This window comes from Ophidiomyces ophidiicola, assembly GCF_022830035.1.
Source record: "Ophidiomyces ophidiicola strain CBS 122913 chromosome Unknown scaffold_22, whole genome shotgun sequence".
Classification (NCBI taxonomy): domain Eukaryota; kingdom Fungi; phylum Ascomycota; class Eurotiomycetes; order Onygenales; family Onygenaceae; genus Ophidiomyces; species Ophidiomyces ophidiicola.
In genome coordinates this window covers 1-18,688 of record NW_026054662.1, presented here as the reverse complement: position 1 = coordinate 18,688, position 18,688 = coordinate 1, and the positions used below count along the sequence as shown (strand labels likewise).

General features: G+C 48.8%; 7 protein-coding genes across 7 annotated transcripts; 2 read left to right on the top strand and 5 right to left on the bottom strand.

Moving 5' to 3' along the window:
• Positions 1 to 110: 110 nt before the first annotated feature.
• Positions 111 to 1,226, bottom strand: LOZ57_004886 (uncharacterized protein; the record flags this gene model as incomplete). The annotated part of the gene is made up of 2 exons (XM_049253925.1): positions 111 to 953; positions 1,029 to 1,226. The coding sequence occupies 2 exons, from the start codon at positions 1,224 to 1,226 to the stop codon at positions 111 to 113; spliced, it is 1,041 nt and encodes a 346-aa protein (XP_049106994.1).
• Positions 1,227 to 1,928: 702 nt separating this feature from the next.
• Positions 1,929 to 3,656, bottom strand: LOZ57_004885 (uncharacterized protein; the record flags this gene model as incomplete). The annotated part of the gene is made up of 1 exon (XM_049253924.1): positions 1,929 to 3,656. The coding sequence occupies one exon, from the start codon at positions 3,654 to 3,656 to the stop codon at positions 1,929 to 1,931; it is 1,728 nt and encodes a 575-aa protein (XP_049106993.1).
• A 1,246-nt stretch (positions 3,657 to 4,902) lies between these two features.
• On the bottom strand, positions 4,903 to 6,130 carry SPS19 (peroxisomal 2 4-dienoyl-CoA reductase sps19; the record flags this gene model as incomplete). Its single annotated transcript, XM_049253923.1, has 6 exons — positions 4,903 to 5,024; positions 5,089 to 5,230; positions 5,286 to 5,479; positions 5,536 to 5,699; positions 5,762 to 6,020; positions 6,076 to 6,130. The coding sequence occupies 6 exons, from the start codon at positions 6,128 to 6,130 to the stop codon at positions 4,903 to 4,905; spliced, it is 936 nt and encodes a 311-aa protein (XP_049106992.1).
• A 906-nt stretch (positions 6,131 to 7,036) lies between these two features.
• LOZ57_004883 (uncharacterized protein) lies at positions 7,037 to 7,816 on the top strand (the record flags this gene model as incomplete). The annotated part of the gene is made up of 2 exons (XM_049253922.1): positions 7,037 to 7,096; positions 7,169 to 7,816. The coding sequence occupies 2 exons, from the start codon at positions 7,037 to 7,039 to the stop codon at positions 7,814 to 7,816; spliced, it is 708 nt and encodes a 235-aa protein (XP_049106991.1).
• Positions 7,817 to 8,365: 549 nt separating this feature from the next.
• On the bottom strand, positions 8,366 to 10,257 carry LOZ57_004882 (uncharacterized protein; the record flags this gene model as incomplete). The annotated part of the gene is made up of 5 exons (XM_049253921.1): positions 8,366 to 8,927; positions 9,002 to 9,423; positions 9,475 to 9,909; positions 9,966 to 10,103; positions 10,162 to 10,257. 5 exons carry the CDS (start codon positions 10,255 to 10,257, stop codon positions 8,366 to 8,368), a joined length of 1,653 nt encoding a protein of 550 aa, XP_049106990.1.
• Positions 10,258 to 12,801: 2,544 nt separating this feature from the next.
• On the top strand, positions 12,802 to 13,891 carry LOZ57_004881 (uncharacterized protein; the record flags this gene model as incomplete). Its single annotated transcript, XM_049253920.1, has 3 exons — positions 12,802 to 13,677; positions 13,744 to 13,796; positions 13,861 to 13,891. The coding sequence occupies 3 exons, from the start codon at positions 12,802 to 12,804 to the stop codon at positions 13,889 to 13,891; spliced, it is 960 nt and encodes a 319-aa protein (XP_049106989.1).
• A 487-nt stretch (positions 13,892 to 14,378) lies between these two features.
• Positions 14,379 to 15,408, bottom strand: LOZ57_004880 (uncharacterized protein; the record flags this gene model as incomplete). Its single annotated transcript, XM_049253919.1, has 2 exons — positions 14,379 to 15,044; positions 15,118 to 15,408. 2 exons carry the CDS (start codon positions 15,406 to 15,408, stop codon positions 14,379 to 14,381), a joined length of 957 nt encoding a protein of 318 aa, XP_049106988.1.
• Positions 15,409 to 18,688: the final 3,280 nt, after the last annotated feature.

Genomic DNA, 18,688 nt, shown 5'->3' with positions numbered 1-18,688 from the left:
ACATATAAAACAAATCAAAGGCATCCAGCTGTACAATTTAATCGCAAGCCAACCTTGTACTCTCTTTGAATGTATTGCAACATCGTTGATGTGTTTATTTTCCCAATAATTTATTCCTTCTCAGCGGGTAGAGTAATCTTCCCGTAGTCCGCCTCGTTATACTGGGGCGGTTGTTCATCGTCCATCAAGGCTTCTTTCTCTACGTCGTCTCCTCGTTCTTGGTCCGAAACACGTTGTTCGCGACGCTGGCGATAGAAAGCTCGAACCGCAACAATACCGCATGCAAGCTGGAGGCTGAATATCAAAAGAATGATACCGGCGACTAGGCCAATAACTCCTGGAAGAACGATAGTTTTCAATATGTGGCAGAAGCGGTTAGCGAACTTCATGGATTTATGGTGATGGTGGACATGGCTATTTCCATCTTGCTGCATATTTTCATGGGATGGGCTCTCATGGTGCAGGTGGCTGGTTTTTGGTCCTTTGTGATGGCATCCCTTGAAAGAAAGGGTCTTCGCAATATTAAGTGCTCGATGTTTCGCAGCAAGAATAAAGGCACGAATGCGAGCAATGATGAGATGTTTTAGACATTTCCGGTTTCTTCGGCACTGTCTCAATGATTTCATCGGCATCGGGAGAACATCCGCTTTATCTTTGAGAAGAAGGAGATCTCCATTAGGGGATACCACGGTGGGCAGATAGACAGTTGAAACGGGTACAGGAAAGCCCGCGAGGTTGAGAACAGTGAAATGGAACACCATCATATTGGTATTCGAGTTTGGGATCTTCACGGGCTGGAACTCTAAACCATAGCTCACAGGAACTGGCTGAGATGTCATCATATCTGACTGGCGCACGAGGATAGCCTCAAGCTGGACTGGTTCGCGGGGAACGGGGAAAATAGGGTGGTCGTTCACCGACAGTACATTGCCTTTGGTTGTGACATTAAGAGACTATGAAAAACAATCGGCCTTGTCAGTCAAATTCTGAAGTCACTCCAATGGGCCTTAAAGAGAATAGTAACTCACAAGCCAGCTATCCCATTCATCATTCAAAGTAATACCAGAACTCTCTGTGACAGAAGGGAAGGGACATTCGTGGCATTGTAGGCGGAGATTCATCCGGTGGCCGCTTTTAGAATGGGCAATATCTTTGGCCTCTGGGACTACAAGAAGCCCAGAGGTTCCAAGTGCAAACAGGGTGGCGGCAAGGTATTTCGACAGCATTTTGGCAGACTCAAAACCTGATCAAAGTCAGGCACCGAAGAAGGGTCGATAATAAAGATCTGTCACTTTCAAGGCTGTTGTAAGATGAAGGATTTGGATGTTGGCCCCCCGTGTTGATGGAGGATGACGAGGCTGAGACGGCGATGAAACTGGGGTGGGGGCGGAGTACCTCTGTTGTCGCTGGAAATCAGTGGCGTTGAAGGTACCTCCGTACGGAGTAGTTACGGAGTACTCCGTAGTTAGTCTAACTTAACTCGCTGCCAATTATAGAAACCCCGTGACTCGTTACCCGATTTGGACCGATTTCCGAACATCAACATTCGATGTAGCAGCTGGGCAATTTCCCACACGACAGCTGTCTTCATTCGTCACCATTCACAAAGGGCTTCGAATCCTTTCCGCACACTCGCACGCCCGCGACTTAACTTAACTAGCCAACAGTAATGGCCCGAAGCCCTAAATACACAGACACAGCGAACTTCAACTCCAATCCCAAAGGAGGGTTAAATGGTCCAGCTATATGCAGGGAAAAATACATTATTCTGTTTTAACCATCTTCCAAGTACCCGAAGGTAGGATGACTAGCCATAGAATGAAATTCCATGCTCCCAACCCTTGATATCGCGGGTCAGCGACACGTCGAAATTGAACAACTCCGAGTCACTGGGTAGCAGCTTGGCAGCTGAGAAGTTGCTGAGACCCTCACCCAAGCATAACCCGGTCCACCTGTAGCCATACATTGAGGTTATATCTCAACTCTGGCAGGAAAAAGATACTAGATATGGGAGCCAACCCTGACCCATCATTGGCCTCCAACCACATCTGCTGCTGTCCATTGCGGTTCCAGAAGATTAGGAATACCCAAATGAGCATTAGGAAAACAAGCATAAGACCTCGCCACCATCCACTCTCTGAGATTATCACTGGTTCTGTTTGAACTGGGGTATCTTTCATCTCTGGGAATATTTTCGCATCTGTCTGCATAGAGACGTCCACCACAGCAACGTCAGTACAACAAGCAACGTCTAAAACGTCGACATCAACGGTCTGGCACGCCACTGATTGCACGAATGTATGAGCAACATCCACCATAGCAACCGGAGCTGGCGCTGGAGACGTGGTAACACCTTCCTGCGGGGGAGCTTCAATCTCTGGCATCAGCAAGTACTCCGCCAATGGACTACCTTCCATGGCTTCAAAAATACCTTCACTCTCCAGGGAAATGAAACTTGTTTGTTCCATAGCTTCCTGGGTTTCGAAATCTCGAGGTTTATCCTTGTCGTTTTCGATTTTCGGCTGGACATCCATTAAATCATATTGCAAGCCCTCGATGTGCTTGCTAGCGGAAGTGATTTCGTTGACAAGCTTCGCCATTTGAGATTTGTACTCCGCACCGTATTCCCAAACCTCTTCATGGGTACCAGCAATCCCTCTATGCGCTTCTAACAGTTCGGTCAATGCCCCGCTGGCCACCACATGCGCTGCAGGTTCCACAGCCTGTGGGTTGATTGTCTGGGAATCCTTTGACACCGACTGAAGTTTGGTCGAGAGACGATGGTTTTCCATTGTCAGGGTTTCAAACTCAAATCCTTTCTGCTGCTCTTGGACTGGCTCAAGGAGTTGTTGAAGTTTCATTTCACCACTGAGACTGTTGTTATTCAGCACATTGTTGTCAAGCTCAGCAATGTCGAGATCTTTGTCGCCGAATACATATTCATTCGTTAGCGTATCATGTACACGAATTGCCTCCGAAAAGTTAGCCCACTGGCCAGGGGGTGCCGGTCGCTCGGTGGGTCTAACTTGTGACTTGATTGCAATATGAGGTTTGTGCCGGGCGAGGGGCGTCACCTTGGTATCCATTCTTTCACCACTCTGAACTCCAGTGCTTGCCTTTCTAGCGGCCGCCACTGGTGTTTTGCTCAGGTAACCTTGCTCTTTTATCTGGGCCGAACGGACCAAGAAATGTCGGTCAGGCGCGTCGATATCGCCCGATGTCACTTTTGCAACTGGGCTGCTAGCGGTAGGTTGAAATACCAGGGCAACTGGTGTAACGGCCTTTGGTGTATTTGTCTCACCCGTTGCCCACAGATGTCCCTCTTGGTTTTTCTTCCGTCCGTTTTTTATGTGGGACTCCATCGGAGATCCGTTGGTTGACTGTGACATCTGACTACCAATATTTGCTTCGGGGCTAAGAGGAGGTTGACTGGGTGTCGTAACGCTCAAGTGAAGAGGAACCTTGCCACCAGGTGACTCTGGACTGTGTTGATTGTTATTCACTCCATGGGAATTTAGGGGCATTGCGGTCTCATGGTCCTTATTGATACCCAAAGCCTGAGCTTGATTAGGGGAATTTGAGGTCGAATTATGTTCTTGGTTCTGAACCGGCTGCTTACCGTTATCCTGAGCCTCGTATTGTCCGCCTGGTACCATTTTGTCAGTTTACAATAGTAACTATTCAATGCCTTGTTGCCACGACAACTGAGGTTAGATAGCGGCTAGTCGTGGTATCTTATCGAGCGATCGTTTAATATAAATATCATCGGTTATGTTCCAACGACTAGTTTCAACAACTTGAGAAGGAATTTTAAGTACCCAGATACTACCATTAAAACGCTGCTAATAGAAAGGTAACGTTCCAGACCATCGAGATTAAACACGAAGCTTCGAGAGATGCCCCAAAACCGGAGCCAAGCGGTGACGAGCTATATGTAAGGAAAGGTAAGGTCAGACCGTAAGGGTCGAAACTAGAGTTGAAATAAGAGTGGTGTGAACCGGGACAATGAGCAGCGATTTGCTGTCGAGACAAAAAAGGCGAGGGAAAAGCGAATCCTAATGTTAGGGGGGATAGATTGCTCTTAGAATTGATAGGTTTGTGAAAGGGTATCAAGGAACCGCGAGGCGATGAAATAAAGGAAAGCAGAAATGGAAGAAAGAAAAGAGAGGTGCTTTTATATTATAGCCTTGGACCAAGAGCCCACTCAGCTATAGGCTGGGAGCAAGCCTTTCTGGGAAGTTCCGTCAGTGGAAACTAATGGAATTCAACGGCTGCATAGCAGTGGCTCTTTGCACTGTTACCTTTTAGCGTGTAATTGATTGTCTGGATTTCGAGCTGACCAAAACCAGGAAATCAGGTCGATCTGTATCCCCTTCCTTAAACTCTAGGCCTTGAAAGAGCATTACTTCCGGATGGAAATAATCAGCCAACTACGCCATTCATTAAAAGGACCTCGAAAGGCCCCCTGAACTTCCTTTATATAGTACTCTTAAGGGTCCCTTTTACCGTCAACGAAGACCCGTAGTCTCCCATGCTCATTGTCTCCCATGGCAAGCTTAGCGCACATTGCTATTTTGCCCCTGAAACGCCTCATTGTTTCCAGATTGGGTAAGACGCTCGGTACAATTTGGCCTTTTTTCCCTTAATCTGATCATAATTACTAAATATGAAAATGGGAATATATAATAGTTGAATGGCTGATGTCTACGGGGAAGTTTTCATGTGAAGCTATATATTATCCGATTCTACAGTGTACAAAAACATATCAAATACTCCAGATTCATATCTATAGCTTGCGTGAGCTATGGGGACAAGCATTCCAAGGACGAGAGACCAAACAGCTCATGAGGCTTGAAGGGGCTCTCTTTGTAAGGACAAGTGGAAGGGTCACGACGAATTGTATCATAGCTTTGCTTTTTTCAATCCCTCAACGCCAGTTACCGCCTTTCCAGAAAGAAGGAAGTCAGGGTATTTGAAACCAAGATTTGTCCTCCCAGCTTGAGTCCTCCAGGAGCCGCCGTCGACTGTGCTTCATTAGCAACGAAAGATTTATTTTAGGCGTAGGTGAAATAAAAATAGAGCACCTACCAACAACCGTAGAGCCGGTGACATAGTTTCCCGAATCAGAAAATAAGAATACCGTTGCGTCAGCAATTTCTTTTACAGTGCCATACCGCCCAAGGGGGATATTGGATTGATCGTCGCCCTTACGTGCAAGTCGTCGCATACCCTATATCATCTAATTAGCCAAATAAGCTCAGCATTATGCTCAGCTGCCAGCATACCTCAGTCTCCCCAATAGGTCCAGGAGTGATGATATTCGAGGTCACGCCAAAAGGACCGTACTCAATTGAAACATTATTGGAGAGTGCGTCAACCCCAGATTTGGCTACGTTTACATGTGTCTGCAATGGCAAACCAGTGTAGTGCATAGTCGCACTAATAAAGACAATTCTTCCTCCGGTCCCCGAGGGAGACGCTGAACATCAAGTTTTTAGGCTTAAAACTATTCCAGAAGAGTTGGGAAGTACTTACGAGTTGTCCCGTCAGATTTATGCTTAGCAGCAGATTTTATGATATGTGGCAAAGTAGCTTTTAACGTATTATACGATCCAAGTACGTCAATATCAATGACCGATTTAAAAGCATTGGTGGATAGCTGTTCAATGGAGGCAAGGAAGTTGCCCGCAGCACCAGCACTAGCCATACAATTTTAGCAACATATCTTTCACGTCTAATGCGAAAAGTAAGAGAGACATACATCACATAATCAATAGCACCTAACTCCTGCACGCACCGCTCTACGGCACTGTTCAAGCTGTCAATGCTTCGAACATCGACAGCCCCAATGCCCAGAACTTTTGAACCGGCACGAGCAGTAGCGATATTCTTCGCCATTTCCTCTGTTTTTTTCACATTGCGGCCGACGATGCAGGCATTTGCGCCAAGATAAACCATGGCACGAACCTGGGCACTGCATATGCTGCCAGATCCGCCAGTGCAAAACACGACCTTATCATCTGTAAAGTAGTGTTCAGCGTACAGGCCCATAGCTGTCACGGATTGGAGACATACTGAAAATACCATCCCTCCAGACATCGCTCAAATATGCCGATCTTGGTAAAGCCATGGTGTGTTGACCCCTGCAGACAAAGCCCGAAAAAGAACAATCGAACACACAGCGTCTGTATAAGAGAGAAGAAGAGGGTCGATCAATCTCCGAGGCTAGTTAGTTCTTTCTCTATCGGACTTCTGGAACAAGCAGATATGGAATGAAAGATAGAGGATGCAGTTCAGTTATGTAGAAAACGATCTGTTCTTCACGAGCCTCGGTTGAGTGGGGGAATGGCGCGCGGCGACATTCAAGTGCGAAACCTATTCTGTATGGAGGGCGATAGTAGGGTCGCGTTTCCTGGGCAAAATTAGGCCAGCTTCACTCACATCCCAGAAGGATAAATTATTACTCCGTACGGAGTCCTACGTACAGAACCAAACCTCAGGAGTTACGTCCGTAAACCGACCAGCTAATAAAGCACGACAGATACGCATGCTATGCCGAGCCACGACAAATGCCGATGGGAGCCAGGGTACTCCGTATAAGCAAAGCGGGCCGAGTTATTGTACTAGGCCTAATATAGACTAGTTTATGCCAAAAGCCTTGGCATTATACGCGCTGTGCTAGCTTAGTTAATAATAATAATGGATAGTTAACAATTTAATCTGGACTCCAGGCGTGAAAGTTAACTTGATAGTCAACTTTACTAATACTTAGCTAGTTACGTAAGCGGCCAATCGTGATGACGGTGATGACGGCAAAACCTTCACGTTGGAGCAAACCTGCTGGCTGGCGGACTGGTTGCTTCAGGAAGCATCTCTGGGCTCTTCAGAGGACACGGCTCGCACAGCGTCAAAAGCAGCTTTGTTTACAAGCTACAGCTTCTCACCGGGTGAAAACCTGCGCCCTCGCCCGACTCTACGTGGCGAGAGCGCCGACTCGCATTCGCGCTAACATCGTGACCTGTTGGCGACGCCCGTCATGGCCTGCCCGATCACAGTCGCCAAATTCGTCGGCACAATCTCCCTTGGCCTTCTGACAGTATGTGGCTAGGATCTCCTGCTGTCACCCGCCAATCAAAACCCTATACACTTGTTCTGACTTTTCGCATAGGGCGTTTCCTACTCCGCCTCCACTATCACAATCCCCGCCTTACATCTTCTTCCTACCGCAAATGACGCCGCGCAGACTTTCAAAGACATTCAAGTGCGCACCCGCAGGCGCGTCTTCACACTGTCAAACCTCACCGCCATCTCTCTTCTCACCGCCTTTTCCCTCTCGTCTCCTCGTCGAAAGCACCCATACCTCGTCTGGACCGGTCTGATTGCCCTGATCGGCGGCACAGGACTGGAATGCTGGGCCAACCGTAAGTCTATGTCCTGGGTAGAGCCCTTCACAGCGTCAATCTGCTGTGTCGGCTCCAATTCTTCCGAATCATCGCTCTGCAACCTTGGCTTCGGGTCATGGGCTGCAACCCATCTTGGATGCCGCAGGCAGCCAACGCCCCATGATCGGAGGCTCGAGGAGGAAGAATCCAATGGAAATGGAAGCGAGATTGAGATTGTGAATGAGTTTGATGCCATACCGACCCCTAGTACCAGAGAACAATCCGCCAGTCCTGACGATCTAGTGGTTGATGTGAACGGGGAGACTGTCAGAGATAGTATGGCGAGAGAAAGGAAAATCCAAAAGATGAGAACCTGGATTCTTGGAGTGGCCTTCTCCATGGCCGTCGTTGGTATCTGGGGTGACGGTGCTTGATCCGGACCCTTTGTATCCTTACTACACTTGCGCATTTTCTCATCAATTGAGGACCTCAGCTTCAATCCCCAGGTGCAAACTCACCGACTATCAATTTTCCTTGAGACATACATACTCTGAACAGTTGATTCTCTGTCCCTTGAGGACCCCCGGCAATATTAATAGGGAGCTGAGCTTCCAGGAAGCACGGGAAAACGTTTCATTATGGACAATGATTGCATCTTTCGTTTTGACTACTCGCACACATCTTCTCTCTCTACTTTGTACTTCTATGGGATTGTATCTTCAGGTTTAATCCCCGCAAACAAAACAAAAAGCACATCATCTCAGGGAGGCTTCATTTCTAGCTAGGTGGTACTGATAAACATATGTAATTGGGATTTGCAATCTGTACGTTGCCATTCAAAATATAATGAATCTCTATGTTGAAATTTTCAAATATATATACGCAGGGCGACATAACACATCAAGCAAATCACCTCTCAAATATAACCAGGTACAAATATGCAAGGTTTTGCTGTATGTATACTACACGGAAAAGATGCAGAATTACAATCTCGGACTGACTATACCTTTTTGTATATCCTTCTTTGCTTCTTCCCTCAGAAGCCTTTTCAAGATTTTCCCGCTGGGATTTTTGGGGATTGAGTCCACAAATTTCACCCCACCAGTTATTTGCTTATATCTTGCTAGCTTTCCTGTTGCAAATTTGATCACTTCTTCCTCTGTCAAAGTCTCGGCTTCTTTCACAGGCTGTCTCACCACAATTGCCCGAGGATACTCTATATTGTCTTCTCCTGGAAGCGTTATACCAATAACAGCGGCATCCATAATCAATGGGTGTGAAAGCAAAACTGCTTCGATCTCTGGTGGCGCAACCTGGAACCCACGAACTTTGATGAGCTCTTTCTTTCGGTCAACAATGTACCATTTTTTGGTTTTGCCGTCACAATACCCAATGTCACCAGTTTTGAAAAATCCATCAGCATCGAAAGATTCAGCGTTTGCGCCGGGATTTTCAAAGTAGCCTGAAATGACGGTTGGTCCTCGGACGCAGATCTCCCCATGGGTATCATAAGCGGAGATATTATTACCCGCATCATCTATGAGCCTTAATCATTTTCAATATTACTATCATGCTCAATTGAAATATTGAGAATATGGAAGGAAAATGATAGAACCTACTTCATCTCCAGGCAGGGAATCGGTCTCCCTACAGAGCCAGTCGTATCATCTTCCGGCCACACAAATCTAGTCGCGACGCAAGACGTTTCTGTCATTCCCCATACTTGATTGTACCTCGCTCCATCACCGAGGAGACTGCGAAATTTTGCTTGAACGCCTTTATCAAGGGGAGCGGCACCCACCGCTCCGCTTCGGATATTTTTAAGGAATGGCTGTTTCGACAGCGGTGACTTAACAATAGCAACCGCCATTGGCGGCACTGTCGTGGCCTCTGTGATTTTGTACTTGTGTGACACCCTTAGAAATCCTTCAAGATCAAAACGGCGCATGACATATATGACGTGTCCTGCTTTAAGAGCACTAGTGTGGGTTGACGGGACGGCTGACGCATGGAACATTGGCACCGCCATGACGCGCGAAATCTGCGCGAAATCAATACCGAGCTCCAGTTCTTGCCGTTAGGGAGCACCAACCTCATATGGCAGTTTTACAACTCCAAAAACTAGTTCGTGCTGGGCAATTAGATTATAATGGCTAATCACAGCAGCCTTTGGGAGTCCTGTAGTTCCACTGCTGAATAGCCTGGCTGCGGTCGTAGTTTTACATTTCTCCAAATCATCGAAACGTACCCAGTTGTCTTCGCCATAATTCAAGAGGTCTTTCCACGAGTTGCGCCCAGGAGGGACAGGTCTGCCATTGGTATTAAACACCCAAATTTTGGAGGGACATAGCTTGTTGTCCTGCGCCGCAAGGAGGGCATTTTCCAAAATTTCAGGCTCGGAAATCAGAAAGCTCACCCGTGCCGTTTTGATATGGTGTGACAGCTCAAATTGAGTGTAACTAGGGTTCGTCCCTGCAAAGACACCTCCAGCACCAACCACGGCAAGAAAGATGATTGGATAGTAGATCTGGTGCGAGTTGCATTAGCGTTCGGTGATTTTGAAAGGTAGGAGTGTTCCCTCACATCATTGAACGAGTGGACATTCAGACAATCGCCTTCCTTAAATCCGTTTGCTCTCAAGCCAGCGATGAGTTTCCTAATCAATACCCGGGCCTGATTGCAGGAAATTGATTCAGACGGATTATGTGGGTTGATGTAAATCTGGTACGGAATAGACGTGTCAGATCTGCGCCGCAGGATGGAGTCTAGGAACACATACAGGCTTATCTTGGTCGTACGAAGGATTGTCGAATATCCACGACAGAATGTCCTTTGTGGGTAAAGACAAATAGGCCTCCGGCCTGAAGAAGTCCATTGCTGCGGCCGGCATCTCTGTAAGCTTGACTTTGGTAAATGTCGTTCACTGACAGCCGTAAAGCTCCGAATTCTGGAACTCTCAGCATCTTATAGGCATTAATTTGCACCACTGTTTTACGATCAGGTTAAGCGGGCCCGGGACGAGTTGACGGATCTAAACCCCGCAAATGATGCTCGGTTCCCACTGAGTACGAGGCAAAAACACTAAACACTATCAAAGTCCGCTACAGACAAAGGCGTGCTCGGAAGGCAAAGTGAACAGACACTCGCATTCCGAGCAACACGGCCGTATTTTGGTCGAATGACATCTGGCTCAGCTCGCAATCGAATGTTGCCCATTCGGCACAACAGATGGCCTCATCGCGCCACCGGCCAAAGCTGTCGTTGCCTTGGGGATGGCTGGTTAGCCGAGCCCACCGAGGGTGCAACGGCGTAGAGAGGAGAAGAAGGAGTTGCCGTGGGAAGGCGGCCAATGGCGGCGGGGTAAAGTCGGCCAATCGACAACGCGGAGCCGGCAGCAAGAGCGGCTTCTGGTTGGTGGGCGGCCGGCAGCCAATCAGCCGTGCCCAAGCAGTAACCTTAAACGAACCGCCTCTCATCGATCTCGACAAACACCTCATCCGCCAACACCGCCGACGATCTGCCCAGGTACAACGCTTGTGGCGCATCTTCCAGGCGTAGGGCGACGTCAAGCAGACGATGTGCCTCAAAAAATCTCGAGCTCGACTGATCGCATTTCTTGGATGCATCATTTGCGCCACCAAGAAGCTCGGCGACATGGCTTGCAGGCAAACAAACGACAAAACAGATCTCGAGAATCCATACCTCCAATGCAGCTAGGCATCAATGGTGGAAAACAAAACCAAAAACGCAAGACAAAACATCAATGCCTCCATTTTCCATTTGGGGCATTTTTATTGTGCTCTCGATTGTGCTCCCGCAGCCAAAGAAAACGGGATTGTTCGTCTTGAGGGCATGCTGATTCCAAGCTAATCCAGCAGATATTTGAGCCGAAGCCACGGACTATCATTGCACGCACACAATGCCAACTGTTTCTCTTTTTTTTTTTTTTTTTTTTTTTTTTTTTCGTTTATAATGCAGCGTCCGATTTGAGGGTCGCCTGCAGCGGACCGGATAAAAAATAGATTATAGGAGAATACAAACCTACCTTTCACCGCCCAGAAAGTGAGGTGAGATTCTCGCGGCCGTTGCCCGCTATTTGTGTTGCGGCGTGTCAGCGGCTCCTCGGGCGTCGTTTGCGGCAATACGGCCGTCATGCAGGGTATACGGCTACCTGCAGCCGTCGCACTTCTTACCACCCGGTTGCCACTGGGCCATGTGGGGGGAAATAAAAAAATTGAAAGAATACATTTGGTGTCCAAAGTCGCAGCACTCTGTACTAGACAATCTAGTCTCGAAATACTCTATTTCCAAACTCGGATTACCTTGACGTACCTTAGTTTGTGACATCTCGTTTCGTCAATCAACCTGCTGGTAAAATTTTATACCCGTGTACTAATTCTGCAGCACGATGCATCTTAAGCTTTAATCAGAGCTGTGCCCTCGCAGCGTTGGCACAAGCTCCATCCGGTAGCTTCGCCACATCCGTGGATCTATGCCGTTTGTGCTTCGATAAAATACTCTAGAATAGGGCAGTTCGTCTTCTAGAAGATCTGATCATTGCTTCCGCACTAGGGATGACTTGCTTCTTATGGCTTTTCACGGCTTGCTACAGTTTCGTTGGAAATCTTTTTAGATCCGGCCTTATGGTTGATTGTTACATTCTTACGGGAAACAAGCCGCATCGACACTGAAAAAAACTTTTTCAAGGTGTCGCAAAAGTCGGTAGTAATGGTTTCATGCGTATGTAGAAGGTTCAGATCCTTCTGCACCCGTATGCTCCACTCTCGTCAGCATGCCGACCGTTTTCTGCCACAGCCTCTGTGGAGTTCTCAGTGCGTTGAACAGGATAGCTGCTTCAATTTCCCTTTATTTGGATACTCAAAGATAAGGGACTTCGAGCAATCATTATCCTCTTTTGTGCAGCCGCAGCTCGATGCTTCTCCTTATGAATGATTGAGGTGCACTTATACCCATATATAAATGGTAGTTTCCTGATCTCTTGTAAATGCATTTACGCATCTATCAATCCCTTTTTTAAGGCTACCTCAAAAGGAAGCTCGTACTCCAATTTTTAGTTGTTGACCGTGGTTCGTGGCCCAAGCTGCGGCAAGGCGTCTGTCATACATTCTGTTTTCGTTGATATCCCGCCCCGTTTGTCGCTTCTCCCGCGAGCTGCCCTGAAAAAGAATTCCTGTCTAACAATCTTCACCCCTTTCCTATCCATTGAATCGGAGCTCTTGTTTGGATACCTCCTTCCTCTCCCCATTTAAAGCAGCTGCCACAATCCCCCTCGTCTCTGCCTATTTTCTTTTCTACCTCCAACAACATTTGTTTCTTACTTCAATTCAAGAATTTTTCTATTCCCCTTTCTGTTCCCTGTGTCTTGTTATATTATCTTATTTAGACTTCTCGGTATCCAATGGCGCCTGGGCTACTGATCGAGGCAGGGTGCGGCCCCAGCCATCCTTGCTGTGACCTTGAGAAAATATCAGATGATATCGATGCAGTCAACGAACTAAAAGCTGCTATAAGCCAAACGAACGCACAGCCCAAGCTCTTCGGAGATGACAAGGATAAATCCAAATTTCGTCAATACGAGGAAGCCGTCGACCGAGTCAAATCTTTCTATGAAGAGCAACACACGAAGCAAACAGTTGCATATAATCTTCAAGCACGAAAAAGCTTTCAATCCAATACGAGGGCGGAAATGAGTGTATGGGACGCAATCGCCAAATTGGATACATTGATCGATGAATCAGACCCGGATACGTCGCTCTCCCAAATACACCACTTGCTCCAATCTGCGGAAGCGATCCGTCGAGACGGGAAGCCAAGATGGATGCAACTGGTGGGCTTGATCCACGACCTCGGCAAGCTTCTTTTCTTTTTTGGTGCGGAGGGCCAATGGGATGTTGTTGGGGATACTTTCCCAGTGGGATGTGCATTTGACGAAGCAATCATATACCCCGGGACTTTTATCAACAATCCAGATTACACCCACGAACTATATAGCACTAAGTACGGAATCTATGAGCCCAACTGTGGAATGGATAAAGTTATGCTATCCTGGGGCCATGATGAATATCTCTTCAACGTGGTCAAAGATCAATCTACTATTCCAAAAGAAGGTCTGGCCATGATTAGGTACCACTCTTTCTATCCGTGGCATACAGCTGGTGCATATGAGCACCTGATGAACGATGACGATAAAGACATGTTGGAGGCTGTTAGGGCTTTCAACCCTTACGATCTCTACAGTAAATCGGATGAGATGCCTAATATCGATGAGCTGAAGGTAAGACCCCAGCTAGGTTCTTTTGATTCATCACATCCAGTGCTGATTCTGGAAACTTGTTTTTAGCCCTACTACCTTGACCTCATTGATGAATTCTTTCCTAATAAGATTATTAAGTGGTAAAGGAGAAAATGAGGGCTATGTGTTCCATCCTGACACCCCACTCTAATGTGCTCCTTGTAGGACAATTACTCAACATCCTGCATTCCTCTGATACATTTGACCAGTTGAAATACCCATTTATGCCCGCATCACTTGTTCATCCTAATATACTTCGCGATCAAACAGGTTTCCTAAAATTATGAGACAAACATCCCGTTCCTTGTGGAACTGGACTGTTTCTGTGGCACCACCGCAACCCCAAAAGTTTTGTTTGTTAGACTGTTACCTGGTCATATTATACCATAGAACTCCCTCTAAGGGGTAGATAATATTTAGAATTCATTGGAGGATAGGGATTATTTTGTGTTCCCTTTATGTGTCGCAAAGATATATGAGTATCAATATTATTTAAACCATGCATGCACATACCATGGTTGAAATGATCAGACATGAATATCAAAATATAACAATCATACCAACACTATCACTATGTATCATAAATTATCACCCCCTCTCAAAACTCCTTTTGTGTAAGCCAATTTCTATTTCAGCACTTGGTATATCCCGCCATAATCGTCACACTTGATCCGCACCAATGATCAAATCACTGTTGATCTTCCACTATCTATAGTATCAGTCTTCATCTCCAAAGCAATATCCTTATCATACCCAGCCTTAAAGAAGATGGCCGGATTAAACACATTCAACGCCAACACAGCAACGATGATCATCACGCCCTCCAGGGCAATAAACAGCGGCTCATCTCTCATCAGCGGCCCATTCCACCCTTCCGACAACTCCGCCACGCGAAACACACACCGGACAAAAATACACAGCGTAGCCAGCGCCAGCGCGCCCAGGAACGCGCGGAAGCCAAACGAGCGGCGCAGCCGCGCATGGCGCGGGTCCAGCGCGGCGTCGCCGATGGCGCGCAGCCGGCGCCACGCGCGCACGGAGAAGTCCACGGCCAGCGCGATGAAGGCCGACAGCGTGACGACCTGGGCGACCAGCCCCGCGATCATGAGGTTCTTGCCCAGGTTGGCGCCGGCCGGGTCGGTGCTGGTGCTGGCGATGCCGCCGCCGGCGCCCTGCAGCGCCAGCGCCAGCACGTCGCAGGGGATGAAGATGCGCGGGTACCAGAGTGGTGGGATGCGCGAGTTGTCGACGCCGAAGGCCGTCACGATGCGCGACAGCGTGAAGTAGATGCCTGCGGCTAGGAAGGCGGGGGCGATGGTGAGGCAGCAGATCTGGATCATGAAGGGGATCTGTAGGGTGGGTAGGGGGGTTAGGATGCGATTCTATATCTCTTGGTGTGGGTGTGTGGGCGAGTGGGCTTACCTGCTTCCAGGGGTTCTGCCACATCAGGATGCGTCCGACGTAGCCTGTTGTTTCGCCGGCGGTGCCCAGGGCCATGGCGATGCTGAAGCCGATGAAGCGTCTGGTGGCCACGCCCTGGACGGTGTATGTGATGGCGGAGAGGCCGAAGATGATGGTGAGGATGAGATTTGCAACGAAAGACGGGCGATACTTGTACCACGAGTCCAGGATGTTGCAGGTCTCGAAGGTACAGTCTTCAGGATTGATTTGGCGCCTTAAAAGCGTGGTAAGAAGATCTGTTCCGGCCGACATGTTGAAGAGGGTGGCAGCACAGTGCACAGGGACCTTCGTGCTAAAAAATCAGGAGGGGAGAGGGTCAATGGATTATTGATGTGGAGGTTATGATTCTCAAGATGATATTATCGTACTCTTGCTCGATGAGAACTGGGTATATATAGGTATAAATTGTCAAAGCAAGATGCGACATCTCCACAGTAAGCACCATCTAGTTCCAGTCAAAATTGGAACCAATGCCACATTAACGACTCCCTTGTATCAAAGATAACGCGCCAATCGCTATCCCAGAAGGGCCTCGTCAGCTCCCTGATAGCGACTCTCTGCCACTAGGCCATCAAAGAAGCGCCCACTGGGGGCGGGCGCCTGCGGTTGCATAGAGGCGTTCAACAAAAGCAGCACGGTACAAAAGCGGTAGCGAGTGCGACAACTCTAAGGCAGGCGAAGAACCACAGGAATAAAAAAAAATGGGATAAAAACAGCATAGCCAGTAAGCCCTGGCCTCAGGCTATGGCTGTGCACTCGCTTGTTGGTCCACGGAGACGTAATCGAGCCAGCATGGCCGTCGTATTGAAGGCAGCAGCATTTTTGAAAACAACAACAACAAAAAAAAGGCGCCTCTAGGGGGGCTTGTAGTCAAGCCCCTTGCACCAGAATTCGGAATTTGCCTCAAGAGACGGCTTGCGGCCGAGAACAGAGTTGTCAGTAGAGATTGATGAGCGCACGTAAAGAATTGTGTGGTATACGGAGTATAGATATAGTGATGATGTTGGGAGGCTGATTCTCCGGGGCTGAGGCTCGGGCAAAGCGAAAGAGCCGCCGGAAATAACCTAATCCACGGAAAAAAAAAACGAAGAGCAGAAAGACCTGCAGAAAGACGCAGGATATGGATATAATTGGGTAATTTTGTACTACTGATCGCACGATCGAGATTTCGGGTGAAGATGGGACGGGCCAAGCCTAGAGTCCACGTCAGCGTGGCTGGAAGGAATGCTTGAGAACGGCCCAAGGTAAAAATATCATGTAGCTATGTACAAGCGGGCAGCATAAACACGAGACAATAGCAGTAGTGGACGATGTAAGATGCTGAGCGTAGGCAACGGGCGATGCGATGCGCCGTGCTGCGCATACGGCCGTAAAAGGGGGGAAGGGATGGGCTGGGAGATATTCCGAGCGCCGCTGGGCGCAGGCACTGTCAAGGGCCGTTCTTTGTAGGCTGATTAAAAATCATCACATAGTTACATGCTGCCATCAAAGCATCTCTATATAGTAAACAAAACGGCTGTGGTCTGCTTGGATGCCAGACCGCCCTCCTGCTCCCTCGAGTCAGCCGAGCAGCCCCTCAGGCGGGCGCACGACTTGGCCCGTTGCCGTTGCATCGGTGCGTCCGCACGCCGCGCATTATTAACTACGCGGTACATGGCTACCTCATACACCCGGGCAGCCCTGTGAGGTCATTCATATGTATCCGTTCTCGCGTTCGTTTTGTTTTTTCTTATTATGTATTATTTCGCGCAGGGCGCGCCCAACCAAACGCCCGCAAACAGGGCACGGGAGTGTTCCAAGCACGCACGCCAGCCGGCACGGGCGGTACATCGTTGACTAACTTAGGTACGGAGTACTTCTTGCCTGCCAACCCAGCACTTACTGCTGCTGCTGCTGCCCAACCCCCCTAAACCCCGGGCGGGTTAGCGTCAAATCTCGCGCGCAGGACAGCTGGTGGGGCGCAACCTGAAACGGGGCAGCCGGATTCGGGATGGCGGGGATCGGAGGGGAGGGGGGGGGGGCCGGCGGGGATGTCATGGCCCGAAAACGCCGAAAAAAAAAAAATAAAAAAAATAAGCAGGAGCGACCCGGCCCTGGGCAGGCACGATGCTCGTCGCCCGCAGTCAGATGACCCCCCCGGAGCGGGCTGGGCACGTGGGCGCGCACCGGCGCCGCGACGGGAGAACGAGCACGACGCAGTCTCGCGCAGCAGAGAGGGCAGGAACGGCGGGAGGAAACACGGAGGCCCGCAACCTTATAGGGAGCGAAGCCCGGGCGACGGCGGAGTCGCCACCCCCTGGCCCCGGCCGAGGGGAATTTGCGGGCGGGTTTCCAGAGATGATTTGTTCCAGAAAATGGAAGAAGAGAAGAGAAGAATGGTAGGAAGAGTAATAATAGAAGTAATAATGGCATGAAAGAAAAGTAAAAATGCACAAAACACCATATGTTCCTAAGAAAAAAAATGTGGCAGACTATCCTCCAAATGCAGACCATCAAAATACCCTATATGCTGCTTAACAGGAAATGAGATGAGGAGGGGGAATCAAACAAAGACCAAGCCATGGAAGGGTATTGAAAAGAAATGGAAGAAAAGTATAAAAAAGAAAAAAAGGAGAAAAAAAGAAGAAGATCGCCCCAGTGCCAGCGGGGCGAGAGAGAAACCAAGGCCAAATATCTAAGAGCGGGATGCCGGTTATCGAATAAAAAAAAAAAAAAAAAAGGGCAAAAAAAAAAGCTCGAGTTAACGACCAATGAAATATCCCTGGACATTTTCCCCTTTTCGTTCTGCCCGTCTCATTCTTTCTTCCCTTTTTTTTTTTTTTTGGCTTTCCGCTCATATGAGTTGGCGCTCCTCTTTTCCCATGTTCGTTTTATACAAGTCTAAAATGGAGTCCAGTCCCGAGAAGCGAAGAAACACTTGCTTTTTTCTTTATCCTTTTTTTTTTTGTTTTGTCGAGGGAAGAGGAAGAGCGGCGGAGCACACTCCTCAAACTCCCTCGATGCAGGGCGACAGACGACGTTATTGTCCTTGCTTGTCGGTGATGTCCCAGGAGCGTTTGTAGGTCTTCTGCGAGCGCGCAGCCGAGAAGGGCGACGACGACGCCGGGCGGCGAAGGTTGGAGGCCTGCAGGGCGGGAGTGTTTCGTTAGTCAACGGTGCAGATGGGGGGTGTCGTCGGCTGGGGGAAGACTCACCACGCAGGTGGTGCATTTGGAGCCCTGGATGTTGACCCGGCCGCGACAGCCGCGCGGGTAGTTGGCGCACGAGAACATTATGGTCGGGAGGGAGATGTTTAAGGGCGTCAGGAGGTGGCGACGGTGTTTCTCTGGCGAGCTGTCTCTCCCCTGCGGTGTGTCGTGGGGAGTGTGTTCTGCTGACCGTCACCCGGCGGCGGCGGTGGTGGTGGTGGTCGTATAGATCTATAAGTACGGGAGTGCCGACGGCCGTGGGGCTAGCAGGGTATCAGCATGCAGCCGTGACACGCAGCGCAAGTCATACTCACGGGGCTCGAGGGCAGGGAGAAAATGCGCAG